An 18,245-nucleotide genomic window follows, 5' to 3' on the forward strand; every position below is an offset into this window, starting at 1 on the left:
GGCTGTTACAGTTACAGTTATATATAATATAAAAATCGTGTGTTCACGTTAATATTATATATTGAAAGCGCATGAAACTACATATAATCCATAAATAATCATGCTATATGTATTTTTATAAAAGAAAAGAGTAACTGCTGAGTTTCTTGCCGGTTCCAGCTAGAAGAAAAAGTGCTACTGAGCTTTATCCAAGTGCGTATGTATGTCTGTACTCTTATAGTCACGAATCGAATTCCACACGAGCATAGCTCGTCTATCATAAAATGCAACGTGTAACAAAAGAAAACAAATAATGATAGCTTACCGTTAGTATGATTAAAAAACAGAATAAGAGGCAAGTAAATGAAACAAAACATAATAAAAATGACATAATTTACTAATAAACACTAGTAATCAGGTCTTATGTTCGCAGCATCATATTGTGGATAGTGTTCTCCCCACGTACCACCCCCCAGATTACGGTTGCCATTAACCACGTATAAACACGAGAAACTACGACACTGAAAATATTATTTTACAATTAGCTCCAAAACAATAAATGTGTAATTAATTTTTTCAGAACCGTATACGCTATTCAGAGCCTTCATACATATATATTTCGAAATTGTTTAATTTTTTAACGCAAATAATTTGACACACAAACAAATGGGCTACCTGGTGGTGTGTTGACTACACATCCACATCATCATCACATAAACATTGCCATTGTAACAAATGTTAGCTTGATAAATTTATCATGTTTTAATTTCAAATAAATGTTGATCATTTTGTTGAGTAGATTAAGTTTTGTTGAGTAGTTCAAGAATAGCCGTGCCCATTAAAATAAGTCTGCATTATGAAAATAATGTAATAAATTATAATTTATATATTTGTTATATTTACTACAAAACATGTGATTTTTGCTTGTTTATTTTTATATTGTATATTTAAATATTTCGTATTTTTATTATTTAGAAGCTCTATTTTGACTACCGGTTCCGATGAATTATTATTAGTCAGTTGAGTACTTGATATAATTTCTCATTTTTGTGTTTTAAAAGTAAGAACGGCGATCATTATTGGGCTGTGAAACAAGTTGGTTGTTAACAATGTTGATATCAAATCGAGTTGTATTCAAATAATTAAATCGTTAAAACGGAGGAGTTTTTAAATTTTAATAACTGCGAAATGAAAATATTTTCCACAAATATTAACCATTATCTAAATCGCCAATGCGCCACCAACCTTGGGAACTAAGATATCATGTCCCTTGTGTCTATAGCACTGGCTCACTAACCCTTCAAGCCGGACACAACAATAATAAGTATTACTATTTATATATATTATGCAATATAAATAAAAATCTAATGCATATAAATTATTTATACTTACGCCCGCCTCGCAGCCACCTCCGAGACACTGTAATAACAATATATTACTCTATCTATTTAATATGACCTGAAAACGTCACATAAATAAAAGAGAGATAACTACGCTGATATTTTATTTACTTATCACGCATAAAGCGAAGACATTACAACAAACAGCCAGAAAAATTTGAATAAGCAAATAAGATCATAAGTAAAAAGATGAAAATATTTACAAATTACGATATTAATAGAAAATAGTTGACTATGCTAAGACCCGTTCTACTGTTAGAGGAGGTTTGAAGCTTACTCCACCACGCAGCTCCAATGTGGAAACATGTGGCAGATTTTCATCCACAATATGCATTCGCTTACGACGTTTTTTTTCACCACCTTACACGATATGAATGAAAAGTTAAGCTCATGTAAATTCAATTTATCTCAGGCTATGATTCACGTCTTATAACGTCTTTCCTTAAACAAGGTTCATCCTGTCAAAATAACCAGATGTATGCAGACAAACACAAAAATATCTTAAGAAGTTATTTTTTTTATAATTTAAAGAAGATCAAAAACTAATCATTGTTATACTTACTCTGGCCTCACAAGAAATACCGAAGCACTAAAAATATATAATATTTGTTTATATTAAAAATAATTTAAAAATAAATATATGTACAATATAATGAAACATCTTGTGATTATAAATAAGTAAAAGTAAGTAAGTAACAGCCTATAAATGTCCCACTGTTGGGCTAAAGGCCTCCTCTCCCTTTTTGAGGAGAATGTTTGGAGCTTATTCCACCACGCTGCTCCAATGCGGGTTGGTGGAATACACATGTGGCAGAATTTCAATGAAATTAGACACATGCAGGTTTCCTCACGATGTTTTCCTTCACCGAAAAGCACAAGATGAATTATAAACAGAAATTAAGGACATGAAAATTCAGAGGTGCTTGCCCGGGTTTGAACCCACGTTCATCGGTTAAGATTCACGCGTTCATACCACTGGGCCATCTCGACTTATAAATAAGTAAAGGAGGTTAATAAAAATAACATGATAGCTAAATTAAAAATTAGTAAACATAAAAATATAAACCCGTGACATATTCGAACTCATCCACAAAAAACTGAACAAATAGGTTTTTTTTCATATATATAAAGCCTGAATGTCGAAATACTAAAAAATATATATTAAAATAAACATTGTTTTAAAATCTGTATTTTACAACATTATAGGCTAAAACAAAATTACCTTCGCACTGCATCCTTCACCGATACACTGAAATACGAAATAAATAGTATAAAAACGATAGAATTTAAAAATAAATCTATAATAGAAGCATGAGCCAAAAAGTATAAATCTGAGTCAAGATTTATACTTTTTGGCTCAGCTTTTTTTATTGTTATTGAATCAATGTTTAAAACTATTCATAATTTTATATGAAATAAAAAGCAATTGTTATAAATTCTAGTAAATATAATAAAAAACAATACGATATTTAAGTTAAATTATACAAACCATAGCAAAGCAACCAGGACCTTTGCACTGAAATAAAATAAGAAAAAAAAGAAACATTCTTAATTCAAAAGTGTCCTTGTATAGCGTATTCGCACTTGAATAGCGTTCAATATTATTGTCTTTTGTTGATTTAAATACCAAGCACTCATTATTTTTATGATATCAGTTAAATGTATATTTATATATTTATTGGAATTATAATCCTTTCAGCATACATATTTTTCGGGATGTTTCATCGTAGCTGGCTTAAATTTGCATATATCAGCACAACAATTCGCTCTCGATAAGCACGCATTTTTTTGTGAGTGATTAGGTCTATATGTGAGAGATAATAAATTTCAGCGGGTATGCGACGTCACTTATTTTATTAGAATAGCAACACCACACAACGTGATTGATGTCTTATGTCGGTTATCAGACGTCAAGTTCTAAAAATATAAGACGGGTACCAATTTTATTAACATAAAGAAGCTGATATGGCCCAGTGGTAAGAAATGCGTGAATCTTAACCGATGATCGTGGGTTCAAAACCGGGAAAGCACCACTGAATTTTCATGTGCTTAATTTGTGTTTATAATTCATCTCGTGCTTGACCGTAAAGGAAAACATCGTGAGGAAACCTGCATGTGTCGCATGTCACTGAAATTCTGTCACCAAGCCGCATTGGAGAAGCGTGGTGGAAAAACCTCCAAACCTTCTCCTCAAAAAGGGAGAGGAGGCCTTAACCCAGCAGTGGGATATTAACAGGCTGTTACAATACCAATTTTATTATGCAGCCGACTGATGAAAGTATAAAATATAAAGGTGTATCTGTCAGTAGTGCATGTGATCGTTTGTCGAGCGACTCCCTTTGGTCTCTTGGTCTCTTGTTTTCAGGACAGCGCCAGCGACGGACGTGCGCAAAGACTGATTTAATAAAATCAACATATTGGACGACAATGGCGGCCATTTAAATGGCAATCCATTTGAATCCGCGACATATATATATATATATCCGCGACATATATATATATGTCGCGGATTATATGTATTTACTTTTATGTATTTTACGTCATTAAAAGAATTCAACTCACAAATGTACTGCAATGTCCAGCTACACACTTAAAACAAAATGATAAAATATAATAACGGTAAATATATCTATGAACGATTACTATTTATTTTAGCCGAAATATATAGATCATACACCTTTCACGCCGAAGGTTGTGGGTTCGATTCCCACCCAGGAAAACATTTGTGTGCATGAACATTTCTGTTTGTCATGAGTCTGGGTGTAATTATCTACATAGGTATGTATTTACAAAAGAAAAATAGTATATGTAGTATATCAGTTGTCTGGTTTCTATAGCACAAGCTCTGCTTAGCTTGGAATCAGATGGCCGTGTGTGAATAATGCCGCAGGATATTATTATTATGTTAAGTTAGTTCGTGTTACGTGTGTGGTTTGTGTACTTCACTTAGATTGCAATTCAGGGTCTACTACGTGTCTTGGCAGAAATTCTAACACAAGTATAACCAATTATATACTTTTAATGTTATAATTATTACAATATATATTTACTTGGTATATTTTTCCAAGCTCGTCTTGGTAGATACACATCCACGATGTGTGGAAATCGGAAGTGTGTGCAACCCCTGGCTCGGAAAGCACGTAAAGTCTTTGATACTGCGCCTGAACTCTTTCCGGTCGTGTCGGATTGCCGTCTCATCGGATTTTAAGAGTGAAGTAATAGAAAGTGCATCTGTGTATGCGCACACACTTGTGCACTATAATATCTCCCGCGCAGTTGGCTAATCTCTCTTGAGATTGGTCGGAGGACAACACATACATAAGAAAATATATACATATGTGATATACAAAAAATCACGTTTTATCATAAGAAATATAATTAATTGTTTAACTTGTCGCTTAAATTCTTCTTTAAGGATCTTCTCGTGTTGATTATTGATATCCATGGAACAAATTACCAGTGATTTGTTCCATGGATATAGTACATGTATTACGAAAATATATATAACAATAAATAAAAAATAGTTACCCCCGCAGCACAAGTGTCACCATTGCACTAAAATATTAAGAAAGATTCAATCTTTTAAAAATATATTCAAGAGCCCATCTTCCATTTGACTTTCAGAAACGACATCAGAACACGTAGATAACGGGTTTAAATCTGAACAAGCACCACGGAATTTTTTGTAAAGAAAAAACGTCAGGAAACCTGCACGTGTTGGATGAGAATTTTCTACATGAGTATCAACTAAGCTGCATTGGAACAGCGTGGTTAAATAAACTCCAAGATTTACCTCAAAAAGGAAAGGAGGCCTTAGCCCAGCAGTGGGAGTGAGTGTGTTATTTGCCTCTTACAGAGCCACTGCTTAAGATAGGAAGATTCTTTTCTAATCTGTCAGTCACTAAACACACAGTAACTAAAATGCTGAAGAAATATTTTATACACTAACCTTTTATGATTATAGTTCAAGACAAGAGATTACTGTGGTAATAAATTACTTATTGTATCTTTCTAGTATATAACATAGTTGCACTTTTGTATTATATAAGTTTGTCTTGTTGCTTATTAGACGTATCTTTCAAATAACCCAATCGTAGGGAAAATTTTAATATACGAATATCATGAGAAATATTTTAATTTTTTTTTTTCGATAATCAAAACTTTAGTGTATTTTTTTATTACTTTGATTTACGTTATTTCAATAATTTTGCCTGTTTTTTTAACGGAAACAATCTCAATTTTAATGTTATTTATAAGTATATTATTACTATAATTATAATTGGACCTATGTACTATTCTTAAAGATTAATAGGATGTATATACATGAGGCAACAAAAATGTTTTTGTGACAGAACTTCAGACACATGATTGAGTCATGAAAGAAATTTAAACATGGAATAGTTTATTTTTTAATTTAAAATAGGTAGGTAGATATGCGGATAATGGTAGGTGACGTAGAATGTACCTCTGACAATGAAAATATAGCGCATCTTACTAGTTCTATTAAATGTACCTAATGATTATAATTCGGGATGGATGCGGACTGCCCAAGATCGGGATGGTTGGCGTTCTATAATACTATATTGCCGTCCACTGCTGGACGAAAGCCTCCCAGTCTTTCGTCCAGCAGTGGACGGCAAAAGGCAGAAAAAAAAAATGATTATAATTACCGTCGATTCACAGCCGAGTCTTTTGCACTGAAATAAATAACATTTTTATAGATTGACGAATATATATATATTATATGTATAATTTAGAGGCAAACTGTAAATGTTATACTAGTTTCCACCCTTGGCTTCGACCGTTATATTATATAGCTACTGTGTCTTTCCGTATTGGCCCGGACTTGCTTGGTTTCTAATTCTTAAAAGAATAATCAAAATTATGTTCCAATTTCAGATTATGTCACCGGCTCCCACCGCAGCCTTTCCCCGGGGCCCGTGACGCTCTCAGGGAAACATTTAAAAGACTGGGACCGAAATAGCCCTAGATCTAATGTTGGCCTCAAATTCAGACAATATAATGAAACAATATTCAGTTACTTACAATACAAGTTGTGGTGGTATTTTTGTTTAAAAAATTCTCATAATTGTCAGCAGTAATAAGTTTTTTAATTAACATGTTTAACGGGGGTGCATCATATGGTACCATAAATAACCATCGATCTGCCCTATCATTACTTCTTGGAAATTACGTCGGATCAGACTAGCGTATTAAATGCTTATTAAAAGCTATTTGCAGACAAAAGCCACCTCGTCCTAAATACACAACAACATGGAATCCCAAGATTTTGCTCGACCATGTCTCGACTTAGTACCCTATAAATGATCTAGACTTAACAAGGTTAACGAAAAAATTGAATATTTTATTAGCCGTATGTACATCTCACCGAGTCTAAACATTATCACTTATCAAGGTCACCAACATTAATAAGACTTCCTCGGGTACCAAGATCACAATATCTGACATAATAAAGACATCAGCAGCTAGCCGTGACCAACCTGTACTATTTTTACCTTATTTTGTATATAATAATCCAAGCATATGCCCCGCAAAGACTTTGGAGGATTACCTTCTAGCATAAACATCAAAGTTGTAGTTCTGTTCACTGTACATAGTACTCGTCTATACTGTACATGCATCCACCTCGGCGGCGGCCTCAGTACGAGTTTGCATTCACACTATAAAAAAGACAGCCAGACAGCTAATCTTTGAAGTTTGCTCGGTTTTATAAGCGCCCCGTAATCAGTGAAGGGATTTTCCCTTGTTTTTTTTTTCGAATTAATAATGATGATTAATATATTTAATATAATTTGTTCAATTAATATAATTTGTCAAATGAAATTATAAAAATCTATAAACGTTTAAAAATAAAGTTTTTTTTTGTGGCTAGTTTGTATATGAATGTTTTATTGAGACGAATATTTAAAAACATATTACATAATAACAATCTCTGAACATCTACCTGGTTAATTGTATCTTCGAATGAAGCGACGAAAATATAATATACGATCAAACGGACTTCTTGAAGTGAACTTCACTTCAAGAAGTCCGTTTGATCGTTCGTGAACGGACTTCTTGAAGTGAACTTCACTTCAAGAAGTCCGTTTGATCGTTCGTTCATTATTACATGAGTCCACCCACCCACAATAAAAAAAAACAACTTTCAACTAAACTTTAATGGTAAATCTCTAAACATGAATGAAGTGACAAGTGACAGTTCAATAGAATAAGAATAATATATATTAAAAAAGGAGGTTGAATTATCGATTGAAAATCGATTCTCTAAACGTGCGGACAGTGCCTTTAGGATAAAAGGACTATAATATTATAGCTATATACAGTGAAATGGATAGGCACGGTTGCAAATGGACTATCTAATTGTAACTGGTAACCACCGCCCATAGACTACAACTTAAATAAATAGTTAGCATTCTTGACATCGTTAATGCATCAACAATGAGAACTAAGATATTATGTCCTTTGTGCCTATAGTTACAGTGGCTCATTCAATACTAACAAGACTAAGTATCTCTGCTTGGCTGTAGAATAAATGATGAGTGGGATACCTCCCAAGACAACCAAGTTGTTACCACCAAGTTAGATTGTACTGTGTACAACCGCTTTCGGTCACGGCGGAAAATCTCAAGAGAGCTTAGGCAACTGACCCGACTTGGGAATTGAACCCAGGGACTCCGGGTCTGCGCCCTTACATCTAGCCACTAGACCAACAAGGCAATAAAATTAATATTAATTAACAATGCGAAAGTGTGTTTGTTTATTTGTTATCTTTCACGTCTTAACTATTCAACCGATCATCATTAAATTTTGCATACACATTGTTAGGGGTACAGAAAATGATATAGGATATTTAACATTTCCTACACACACGGACGAAGCCACGGGCCGAAACTAGTATAAAATTTATAATTTCCCTCTAAATTATACATATAAAATATATATTCGTCAATCCACGATGAAATGTTTAGATATTTCTTTTAAATATTTTCCTTAGACATAGAAAAGGTCAAAAACTTCTGCAGGACTAACGAGCTTATACAAAAATAATATAAAATTAACATAAAATTCGCAAAGAAAATTAATTAAACTAATTACCCTCGCCTGACACCCATCTCCCATACACTGGAAAATAAAACTTGATGAGTGAATTTAATTATATTCATCTTTTTTATATAGAATAGGAAGGCGGACGATCATATGGGCCACCTGATCGTAAGTAGTCACCAACGCCATAGAGATTATCATTGTAAGAAATGTTAACCATCGCTTACATCACCAATGCGCCACCAACCTTGGGAACTAAGATTTTATGTCCCTTGTGGCTCTAATTAAACTGGCTCACTCACCCTTCAAATCGGAACACAACAATACAAATTTTACTATCGAACGGCCAGGCAAACGCGACCAAAGCGCCATAGGTACACAGTGGTAATTCCCCGCCTACGTACGAAGCGCTTTGAGTCTACATTCATCATTCGCACTGCGAAACTATGGAATGCTTTGCTTGAGTCCGTATTTCCCGATAGGTACAATGTTGGTGTCTTCAAATCCAGAGTAAACAAGTTTCTTATAGGCAAGCGTGCTACATCTTAGACCGTGTCGATGCTTAACATTAGGCAAGTCAACGGTAAAACGCTGGCCTATTATTTGTAAAAAAAAAATACCAAGTACTGCTGTTTTGCGGTAGAATATCTGATGAGTGGGTGGTACCTACCCAGACGTGTACATAGCTCTACCACCAGTGAAATCTTTCTCATCTTTTAAAACATGACTATTAAAGCAATGACTAAATAAATAAAGGCGAAAACATGTCTTGTATTTGTTTAATGTCAACTAACTTAACTAATCAACACGTTTTGTGAAGGTGGTATAATTGAAATATAACTCATGATAAATAAACGTGATTTTTTTGTTGTTTATGGATTATATTTTAATATACATTTAAAAAAATACCATTTAGCAGAATAAAAAACTTTACATTTAAAAAAATTATTATATAAGAAAAATAATTTAAAAAAACGCTTCAAGTAGCAGACTTTTTTATCTTTAGTGAAATTAATGCAATGACGAAATAACATATGAGGTTTACCATCAAAACGGTTTAGTAACGAGTTAATATAACACCTTCACAAAAAGTCATTACCTCGTTCACGGCTTTTATCGTAAGCCAATCTTCGTTAATAACGCGAGAGCTAACGACGTCACTAATATATGAGACACTAGCCGATCCGTGCCCACTTCGTTGGGCGGTAAAAAAAAAACATTTTTACTTGTGATGAAATCATGAGCGTGGTTCAGTTAGTACTGAGTGCTATGATTTATTTGCTGACTGCCAAAAGTCGCGTTGGCTGAACATTAATAAAATTGTCTTGCGTTTTTGATTTTTTAAATTATCTCTCAAACTATTCAACCAAAAACATACTGGGAAAAGGCATTTTATCCAACTGAAATTTTCTTAGTGATAAAGCAATTTATTTCTAAATAGATTGACGTGTTGTTTATACCGTCTAATAGAAATATCACTCAATAGATTACGACACGGTCGCGGTTCCATATCGTATTATCTCTTTAACCATACGCTCAAATTATATTCGGTAAAAGTAAAAATCTTTTGTTTTAAGCCCTTGAGATGATAAGCTTATTTATTTTGATAAGATTTCATAATTGTTGATAATATATGACCAATAAAAATTACGATTTAAATTATTTTTTAATACAAAAAACTACTTTGTGTGACTTAAATATAAAAGTTAGACTTATGCTGTCGCTGACTTTTTTGTAGACATTATCAAGCCCTACAACTTTTCTCTGGAACTCAATCATATATCTCTCATCGTTAAAGCAGCGTTCGTAAGAAACGTTTTTGTTCGACCGTTTTTTCTCCGACTTACTTTGCAAATCCGACTACCACGAAAAAGTCTTTTCACTTTTCGGGTTATTATATAACCTATGACATTCACTAATAATGTGGCTTTCTATTGGTAAAATATTTTTTTAAATGGGTTCAGTAGATCCAGAGATTACCCACTACAACCTCACAAACTTTACCTCTTTATAATATTAGTATAAATTTCAAGATGTAAAGTTCAAGCCGATTCATTTACACATGTATGTTGGGAATATGTTCGTAAAAAAGTAAAGTAATATAATGTTCTACTGCTGGACTAAGGAGGCTTGGAGCTTATTCCACCACGCACCTCTAATCAGGGACAGATTTTCATTCGCCACATGCAGGTCACAATTTTTTCCTTCATCACCGAGCGCGAGATTAGCAGCTAAGCACATTAAAATTTAAGTGGTGCTTTTCCGGGCTTGAACTCGCAAATGTGATGTGGGTATATATACCCAGATGGGTTTGCACAACGCTCTACCAAGTTAATTAATTAAATATATCAAATATAAATCTTTTCCGGTTCTTTTCCGGATAATCTCATTTCTAACTCTAATTCGGAAAAGAACCGGAGTCACCGACATAGCTTGCAAAATTAGCAGGCTGAAGTGGCAGTGGGCTGGTCACGTATGTCGTAGGACCGATGGCCGTTGGAGCAGACGAGTCCTAGAGTGGAGACCGCGAATCGGCAAGCGCAGCGTAGGGCGCCCTCCAGCCAGGTGGACCGACGACCTTAAGAAGGTGGCGGGCACCAACTGGATGCGGAAGGCGGAGGACAGGGAGCTTTGGCGCACCTTGGGAGAGGCCTATGTTCAGCAGTGGACAACGATTGGCTGTTGATTGAAATATAAATATTAAATTACGAATACCTCATTGCTGTCATTCCTGCTGCCTAAAGCTGTTTCGAAAACCAACCAATCAGCTTCATCTGCTTTTTTCAAATCAACACTACGTATAACAGTACGTAGTGCTGTGCCATCCGTGATCAGAAGTGGTAATGATGTGGTTGTCTGATGGAAATTACATAATTTATTTATTAACTAGGTACTCTTCCGCCTTTATACCCGTAAAATAATGACACACATTCATTAAATGTATTTATGGTAATACATATAACTCTATAGGTTTACGTCGCGCATGCCAGTAATACTCCAAGTCGGTATGATTTTTTCCGACACCTTCAATAGTCATCGCCATATTTCAGTCAATTAACACAAATCCATCCGATAGTTTTTGAGTTTACCGCGTTCAGACGAACAGATATAGAGACATGGAGACACTTTGTATTATAATATCCAATGATTTGCGAAGCACACTTGAAATTTAATTTGAATTCTAAAATCATGATTGATGAGAAAATTTTATTAATGTTTTGTACTTTTAAGAAGTGATTAACATTGACAAAGTGATACAAACAACGTTACGTAGTTTCATTAAACGTAGAACGCAAATTACTACATAGTGCTTGTAATTACACTCGCTCAGACTTCAAGACGGAACAAAGCACAAGTGTCTGGATGTACAATATCTTGTTACAGTACAACAATAAAAATAACTCATTTAAGATTAATTTATTTGGAAATCAAACAATTATATTATATAAATAAAGTAAAGGTGAGAAACTTATATTAATTTACAATAATAATAATATCCTGGAACATTATTCACACACTGCCATCTGATCCAAAACTAATCAGAGCTTATACGGTGGAAACTTTTCTTTAGTTATTTACTAATATAGATAATTACACCCAGACTCAGGACAAACAGACATGTTCATGCACACAAATGTCTATCCTGGGTGGGAACCGAACCCACAACCTTCGGCGTGAAAGGCAAGTATCTAGCAACCACGCCAACCGGCCCGTCAATTTGAAGGCCTCGTTTGAAGGTACGAGGTAAGGTTGTAAGAGGAGGGAAACACGTGTGCTGGTAAAGAATTCCATTTTTTAGTGGTGCGACAAAGAAAAGAGCCAAATTTCTTCGTGCGTGATGGAATTGATATTATAGTAAGGCGGTGACATCGAGAGCCAGCACGCGTAGAGTTCTTGTGAAGGAAAGGGAAAGCGGGAATGAGTGAGAATAATTCCTCAGAGCACTCACCGTGATACATTCTATAGAAAACGCTTAGCGCTGCTATCTCTCGACGCAATTGCAAAGGCTCCAGTGTGTTATTATATTTGCGTCGTCGATAATGCGAATCGCACGTCGTTGCAACCGATCCAAGGCCTCAAGTAGGTACTTAGCGGAGCCAACGCAAAGGTGCGAGCAATATTTAACGCAAGACCACACCTGCATTTTGTATAACAGGAGCAGTTGTTGTGGCTTGAAAAAACGCCGCACTTTGTTCAGAACCCCGAGTTTCCGTGAGGCTGTTAACAGCCTCGATATAATCCCTTGGATTGAGGTCGCATTGAACGTCGATTCCCAGCATAGCAATTTTGCTTTGTATCATCAGCGTAGTGCCCCAGAGGGAAGGAACACGGGAAAATATATAAATAAATAAAAATTTGGCAGTTACGGGACGCCTGTCCGATATGAATGATGATCATGATTGAAAGAATTCATAAATAAAGAAAACAAATAAATAAATATGAAGTAAAATAAAAACGAAACATCGTTTCGTTAATAAAATAAATATAAAATTTCTTAAAAAAAGAAACAGTCTGTGAAGGTCCCAATGCTCCCACGCTGGGCTAAGGTCTCCTCTAATTTCAATGAAATTAGACACTTGCAGGTTTCCTCACGATGTTTTCGTTCACCGTCAAGCACGAGATGAATTATAAACACAAATTAAGCTCATAAAAATCGGTGGTGCTTGCCCGGGCTTGAATCCACGATCATCGGTTAAGATTCACGCATTCTAACCCCTAAGCCATAATATTACGACCGACGTGTTTAATAAAACCACTACGCTACAAGAGAGTAAAGATCGGCGGCGATGAGGGGGCCTAACGATATGGGAGAGCGTCATGCCATTTGCCGTCACGAGATTCATTAAATTCATTATTATTATTTCAGTAGTATTTCCAACGCCATTGTATTTCCATTCCATAACACCAAGATAGCCTAGTGGTTAGAACGTGTGAATCTTAACCGATGATCGCGGGCTTAATTTGTGTTTATAATTCATCTCGTGCTTGACGGTGAAGGAAATCATCGTGAGGAAACCTGCATGTGTCTAATTTCATTGAAATTATGCCACATGTGTATTCTACCAACCCGCATTGAAGCAGCGTGGTGTAATAAGCTCCAAACCTTCTCCTTAAAAGGGAAAGGAGGCCTTAGCCTAGCAGTGGGACATTAACAGGCTGTTGCTACTGTTACTGTTACTATATTTCCAAGATCAAAATTTAAGGATGCTATATTACAAAATAAAATTAAAAAGAAATATTATCCATAATGTTAAATGTAAATAAATACAAACACAGATTAAAAAGCAACTAGAAACAAGTAAAACTAAAAATAATTAAATAATAACTCACAGTCAAGCCTAATCGTTCTAAGCTGTAGTCTATTATAGGAACCATAAGTGTCCCCTATAAAAAACAACGTAATTTTAAATTATGTTAAGTGTAAACATCTATGTGCTCAGTACGAGAGACGGGCTAACTGAGACTTTCAGCGTCAAATGACGTCAGCGTAAGATTTCAAGCGTCATATAACGTCAGCGTAAAATTTGTTATTTACACATAAATCCTCGTAAGTACCTTGGCACTCACACCATTTTTATATATTATGTATTATTATCAATGAATATTTTTTATTACTTTAAGTCATACATATCTTTAAAAAAAAATTAGATTAAATTAATACAAATAAATACAAGTAAAAATTAAAAATAGTTACTGAATATTGCACGAGTTACATACAAAACAAAATATTTTTACATACGTTTATAACAAAATTAAGATTTCTGCCCGTCTTTGGATCCTGAAATATATAAAATTGTATTCGCTTTTTATGGCTCTTATTTAGTTTACGTGATTTTTTAATATGTAAGCTACAGTATCTCTTTTGAAAAAAGCCCTATAGTAGCCCTGTTCATTACTTTTTAACCAACATGTAATTAAAAGTAAAGTTATAGCCTGTTAATGTCCCAGTACTGCCCAGCAAGCCTCACCTTTTGAAAAGATGGCTTGGAGCCTATTCCAACACGCTGCTCCAACCCGGGTAAAGAACACATGTGGATGACATTCAACACTTGCAGGTTTCCTCTTGATAGTTTCCTTCACCACGAGATGAATTATATACACAAATTGATTACATGAAAATACCTACAGGTGCCCGCCCAGTTTTGAACCTGCAATCCTCGGTTAAAACTCACACGTAACTGATCTCGGCTCGGTAAGTTATAATTTTTATCTAATTATTTATCTGTAAAGTATTTTATTTTTTATATTAAAATTTCATAAACTTACTGTAACTTTTGCCAATCCATCTTGTGTGTCAGGCTGACAACAAAAAATTATTAGTCGATAGATTGTACATGGACTGGTATAGTCTGGTATTGAAATATGTACACCATACCTTAACATTCGCACGTCTCCCATTGTACTTACGATGTTCTATAGCTCATATCACTAATTACATTAACTCACTCAGCACTTGGTACAGGCACAGTGTAACTACAGGGACATCGGATCTTCGTTCCCAAGGTTGGTGGCGCATTAGCGATGTAAGGATTGGTTAATATTTCTTACATCGCCAATGTCTATAAGCGGTGATGATCACTTAACATCAGCTGGCCCATTTGCTCATCCTACCTATAACTTCAAATAAAACTCTTACAATGTATTTTTTAAATTTAATTAAGAGATACGTCAGTGTTTGACTAAATGATATGAAACGTTTTAAGCCTCATAGCCAATCTTACTATCCATAAGCAAAACAATTAATTAACTAGATATAAGTCAATTTAACATTAGCTTGATAAAAATTATTTCATTAGCTTAAATACAAGTATTTTGTGATAAAGTTAAAAACTTACTGATTCCAATGGTACCCATCGAATTGGAGCTTTAAAATCATCCTAATAAAATACATAATCAATTATCATAAATTAAATTTTACTTGTTTTCAATTAAATCACATTCTTTATATAATTTTATGATAAAATTACCTCTTTCGGAAAAAGATTCTGTTCTCTTTTTACCTAAAAAAAAAACAAATACAAATTATTTATTTTAAAAATAGAACATATTTTTACATTTTTAAATTATTCACTTATATAACTCCACACAAGACTCCTCTAAATAAACATTAACATAGCAAATAAGGCCCTCTACACACCAAAGCGGCCGGGCTGGTTTGTGATACTTGTAATTGCCATCTAACCCGCCAGGTAAAGTCACGGGGCTGGTGGCTTTGGTGTGTAAAGGGGTTAAGAGTACCAAACTATAAACCGATGTGATACAACAAAGGCACGGACAGATTTGGAGCTTATAAGATAACATAGTTTAAAAAAACCCCTGTTCTATATATCATCATATCCTTGCACTTGGTGCACAGGTGGTATACCGCAAGTTTATATAATATGAATTAAAACCACACATAGACCGCGTAGGGAACTGTTGCGTCGCCACAATTTTGTAAATATTTTAGTAAGGTCATAACGCGTGAACACATTCACGTGGGTATCACGTTTTAATTATAGCTATTTGGTTACACGCATGTGACGCCTCAGAAAGGACGTTAAGTTTCCTGCGCCTATTTACTTTCCGGTTGAGATTGATGAATTATTGATTGGATAAAACAGAATTTGGCACAGAGTTGGTGGAATACACATGTGACAGAATTTCAGTGAACACATTGCAGATTTTGGCACAGTTACGATTATTCCACTTCAGTGTTTTATCAAGATATCTTCAATGGAATTTGAGGTTCTCACTGAGGATCTTGCAGACTCTTGTAGAAATCGTTAACGCTATCTCTCTCTCTCAGATAGAACTCGAATGAACAGGCCATAAGTTCATACATGTTTTTCGTATGTTTCAAGTAGAGCTTATTTTATTTCACTTGTTTACTTGTGATCAACAAGGTTAAAGAAATGCTTAGGCCACATTAGCTAACAATTTCATATTACGAAACATGAAAGGGAAATTAAAAGTAGAGACACAGTTTAACTATTAAAATGCACAACAACAAAAATATTCTTATAATCAAATGTGTGCGTGCGTAAGTGTGTTTCTGTGTGTGTCTATGTGAGTGTGGTTGTATGCAAGTATTCTTTTAAATCATCTAGTTCTCGGTGGCAAAGAAATAAATCATGAGGAAACTTACATCTGATGAAAATGCCACATGTATCCATATCCACCAACCCACATCGAAGCGTGGTAGAATAATCTTTAAGTTTTCTCCTCAACAGGAGAGAAGGCCCCAGTCCAACAATGAGACATCTCCAGGCACTTACTATATACATACAATTTAACTTATATACATACGTTTTCAGCCAATATTTTTTTGTTCATATCTTCTTTTTGTATATTTACTCCATCCACATTCAACTCCTTAAATCAAAACGTTTTATAAACTTTATTACATTTTTGTTAAGGTAACAAATAGAAAATATATATTTGTTTAGCTTTTTAAATAGCTATCAATATCATAAGCTTTATAAATATAAAATCCAAGTTTGTGTAATATACGAATATTGTTTTAATGTTTTTTTGTTCGTATATATTTTACTACAAATTTATTATTATTATTTTACTACAAATTATATAATATATACTTGATTAATATTAATCAAATATATATATATATATATATATATATATATATATATATATATATATATATCGGCGCAAAACTGACAACCTACTATAAAACAAGAATAATTGATTTGATTACTTAAAAATATTATAATTTACACAATGAATGGCGTTCCTTTAAAGAAAACCAACCTGGTTCGTGATTTAGGCGTTCTCCTAGACTCGAAACTACTATTTAATCATCACATAGATTATATAACTAATAAGGCCTATAAACTACTAGGTTTTATAAATAGAACATGCAAACCTTTTCGCGACATTAATTGTCTAAAAATAGCCTATTTCTCTTGTGTGAGAAGCATATTAGAGTATGCTAGTTGTGTTTGGAATCCTCAATATTTTAAATATATCGAAGGAGTTGAGGCCATACAAAAGAAATTTATTAAATATCTGAACTTTAAAACTTACAGTAACACAAACTACAGGGATGCTTGTTATCTTTATCGCATATCCAGCTTGACAGATCGACGTGAAACTTTAGATATGATATTTCTACATGATTTGGTCTCTGGTAAGCTAGACTCGCCTGAGTTGCGCTCGCGCGTTCTTCTTAATGTACCTAACAAGCGCACTCGTTATGCATATTCGAATCTGTTACACGTCCCTTTATACAATTCGCGTTACGCTGCAAACTCTATATTGCCGCGCGTTTTCACACTATATAATAAAAAATACTCGCACATCGACATCTTTCATCGGTCGATTAAATCATTTAAAAAAGACATTCTCACGGCTCAAAATTCTACTTAACCATTCAAACTCATACAAAATTTACATACACCTAAACACATACATACAAACACTTAAACACATAAATACAACCTAACCTAACCTAACCTACCTACTTATACACACACAAAACAACAGTGCAGTTAGCACTACGACACCCATCCACAACATAGTCTGTGTCGCCTAATTTATATTCATTCTTTTTTTTTTTTTTTTATTTTGTATTTTTTTTTTATAGATATTTTGTTGCTTACATTTTTTTTTACCAAAGCTGTGTGTTGCTACTTCTGTTTACTGATATTAAGTTTGCATAACTCAATGGAAAACAGTAATTGGCTCTATTTTTTGTATTTTTTTATTTTTAATGCTTGTATTTTGTATTATATGCTGTTGTTTTCCTTAAATAAATAAATAAATAATATCTGCATTTTTTTAAAACAGCATATCTCTTAT

The 18,245-nt window shown here is 34.0% G+C and overlaps 1 protein-coding gene and 1 long non-coding RNA gene across 6 annotated transcripts in view; one reads left to right on the plus strand and one right to left on the minus strand.

Annotated features, from left to right (window-relative positions):
• Positions 1–7,113, plus strand: part of LOC126778628 (uncharacterized) — a 28,080-nt gene extending 20,967 nt beyond the window's left edge. The window contains exons 2-3 of the long non-coding RNA XR_007670176.1: positions 5,004–5,209; positions 6,279–7,113. This is a non-coding gene — a long non-coding RNA (uncharacterized LOC126778628). The remainder of the gene's footprint in view (positions 1–5,003; positions 5,210–6,278) is intronic.
• LOC126778509 (uncharacterized) overlaps positions 1–18,245 on the minus strand; it is a 41,006-nt gene that overhangs the window by 8,295 nt on the left and 14,466 nt on the right. Inside the window, exons 13-28 of one of the 5 annotated variants that reach the window (XM_050502130.1) lie at positions 16,734–16,799; positions 15,413–15,445; positions 15,281–15,322; positions 14,712–14,744; positions 14,185–14,223; positions 13,776–13,829; positions 11,160–11,300; positions 8,496–8,522; positions 6,050–6,076; positions 4,908–4,934; positions 3,942–3,968; positions 2,869–2,895; positions 2,602–2,628; positions 1,942–1,968; positions 1,372–1,398; positions 356–500 (exon numbers count right to left, since the gene is read on the minus strand). In XM_050502130.1, the coding sequence (XP_050358087.1) occupies positions 387–500; positions 1,372–1,398; positions 1,942–1,968; positions 2,602–2,628; positions 2,869–2,895; positions 3,942–3,968; positions 4,908–4,934; positions 6,050–6,076; positions 8,496–8,522; positions 11,160–11,300; positions 13,776–13,829; positions 14,185–14,223; positions 14,712–14,744; positions 15,281–15,322; positions 15,413–15,445; positions 16,734–16,799 (738 nt within the window). In that variant the 3' untranslated portion in view covers positions 356–386. Of the gene's footprint in view, positions 1–355; positions 501–1,371; positions 1,399–1,941; positions 1,969–2,601; positions 2,629–2,868; positions 2,896–3,941; positions 3,969–4,907; positions 4,935–6,049; positions 6,077–8,495; positions 8,523–11,159; positions 11,301–13,775; positions 13,830–14,184; positions 14,224–14,711; positions 14,745–15,280; positions 15,323–15,412; positions 15,446–16,733; positions 16,800–18,245 lie in introns of those variants that run through there. The other 4 variants (XM_050502133.1, XM_050502134.1, XM_050502131.1 and 1 more) reach the window with 4 other exon arrangements.

The sequence above is a fragment of the Nymphalis io genome, chromosome 26, assembly GCF_905147045.1.
Source record: "Nymphalis io chromosome 26, ilAglIoxx1.1, whole genome shotgun sequence".
NCBI lineage: Eukaryota > Metazoa > Arthropoda > Insecta > Lepidoptera > Nymphalidae > Nymphalis > Nymphalis io.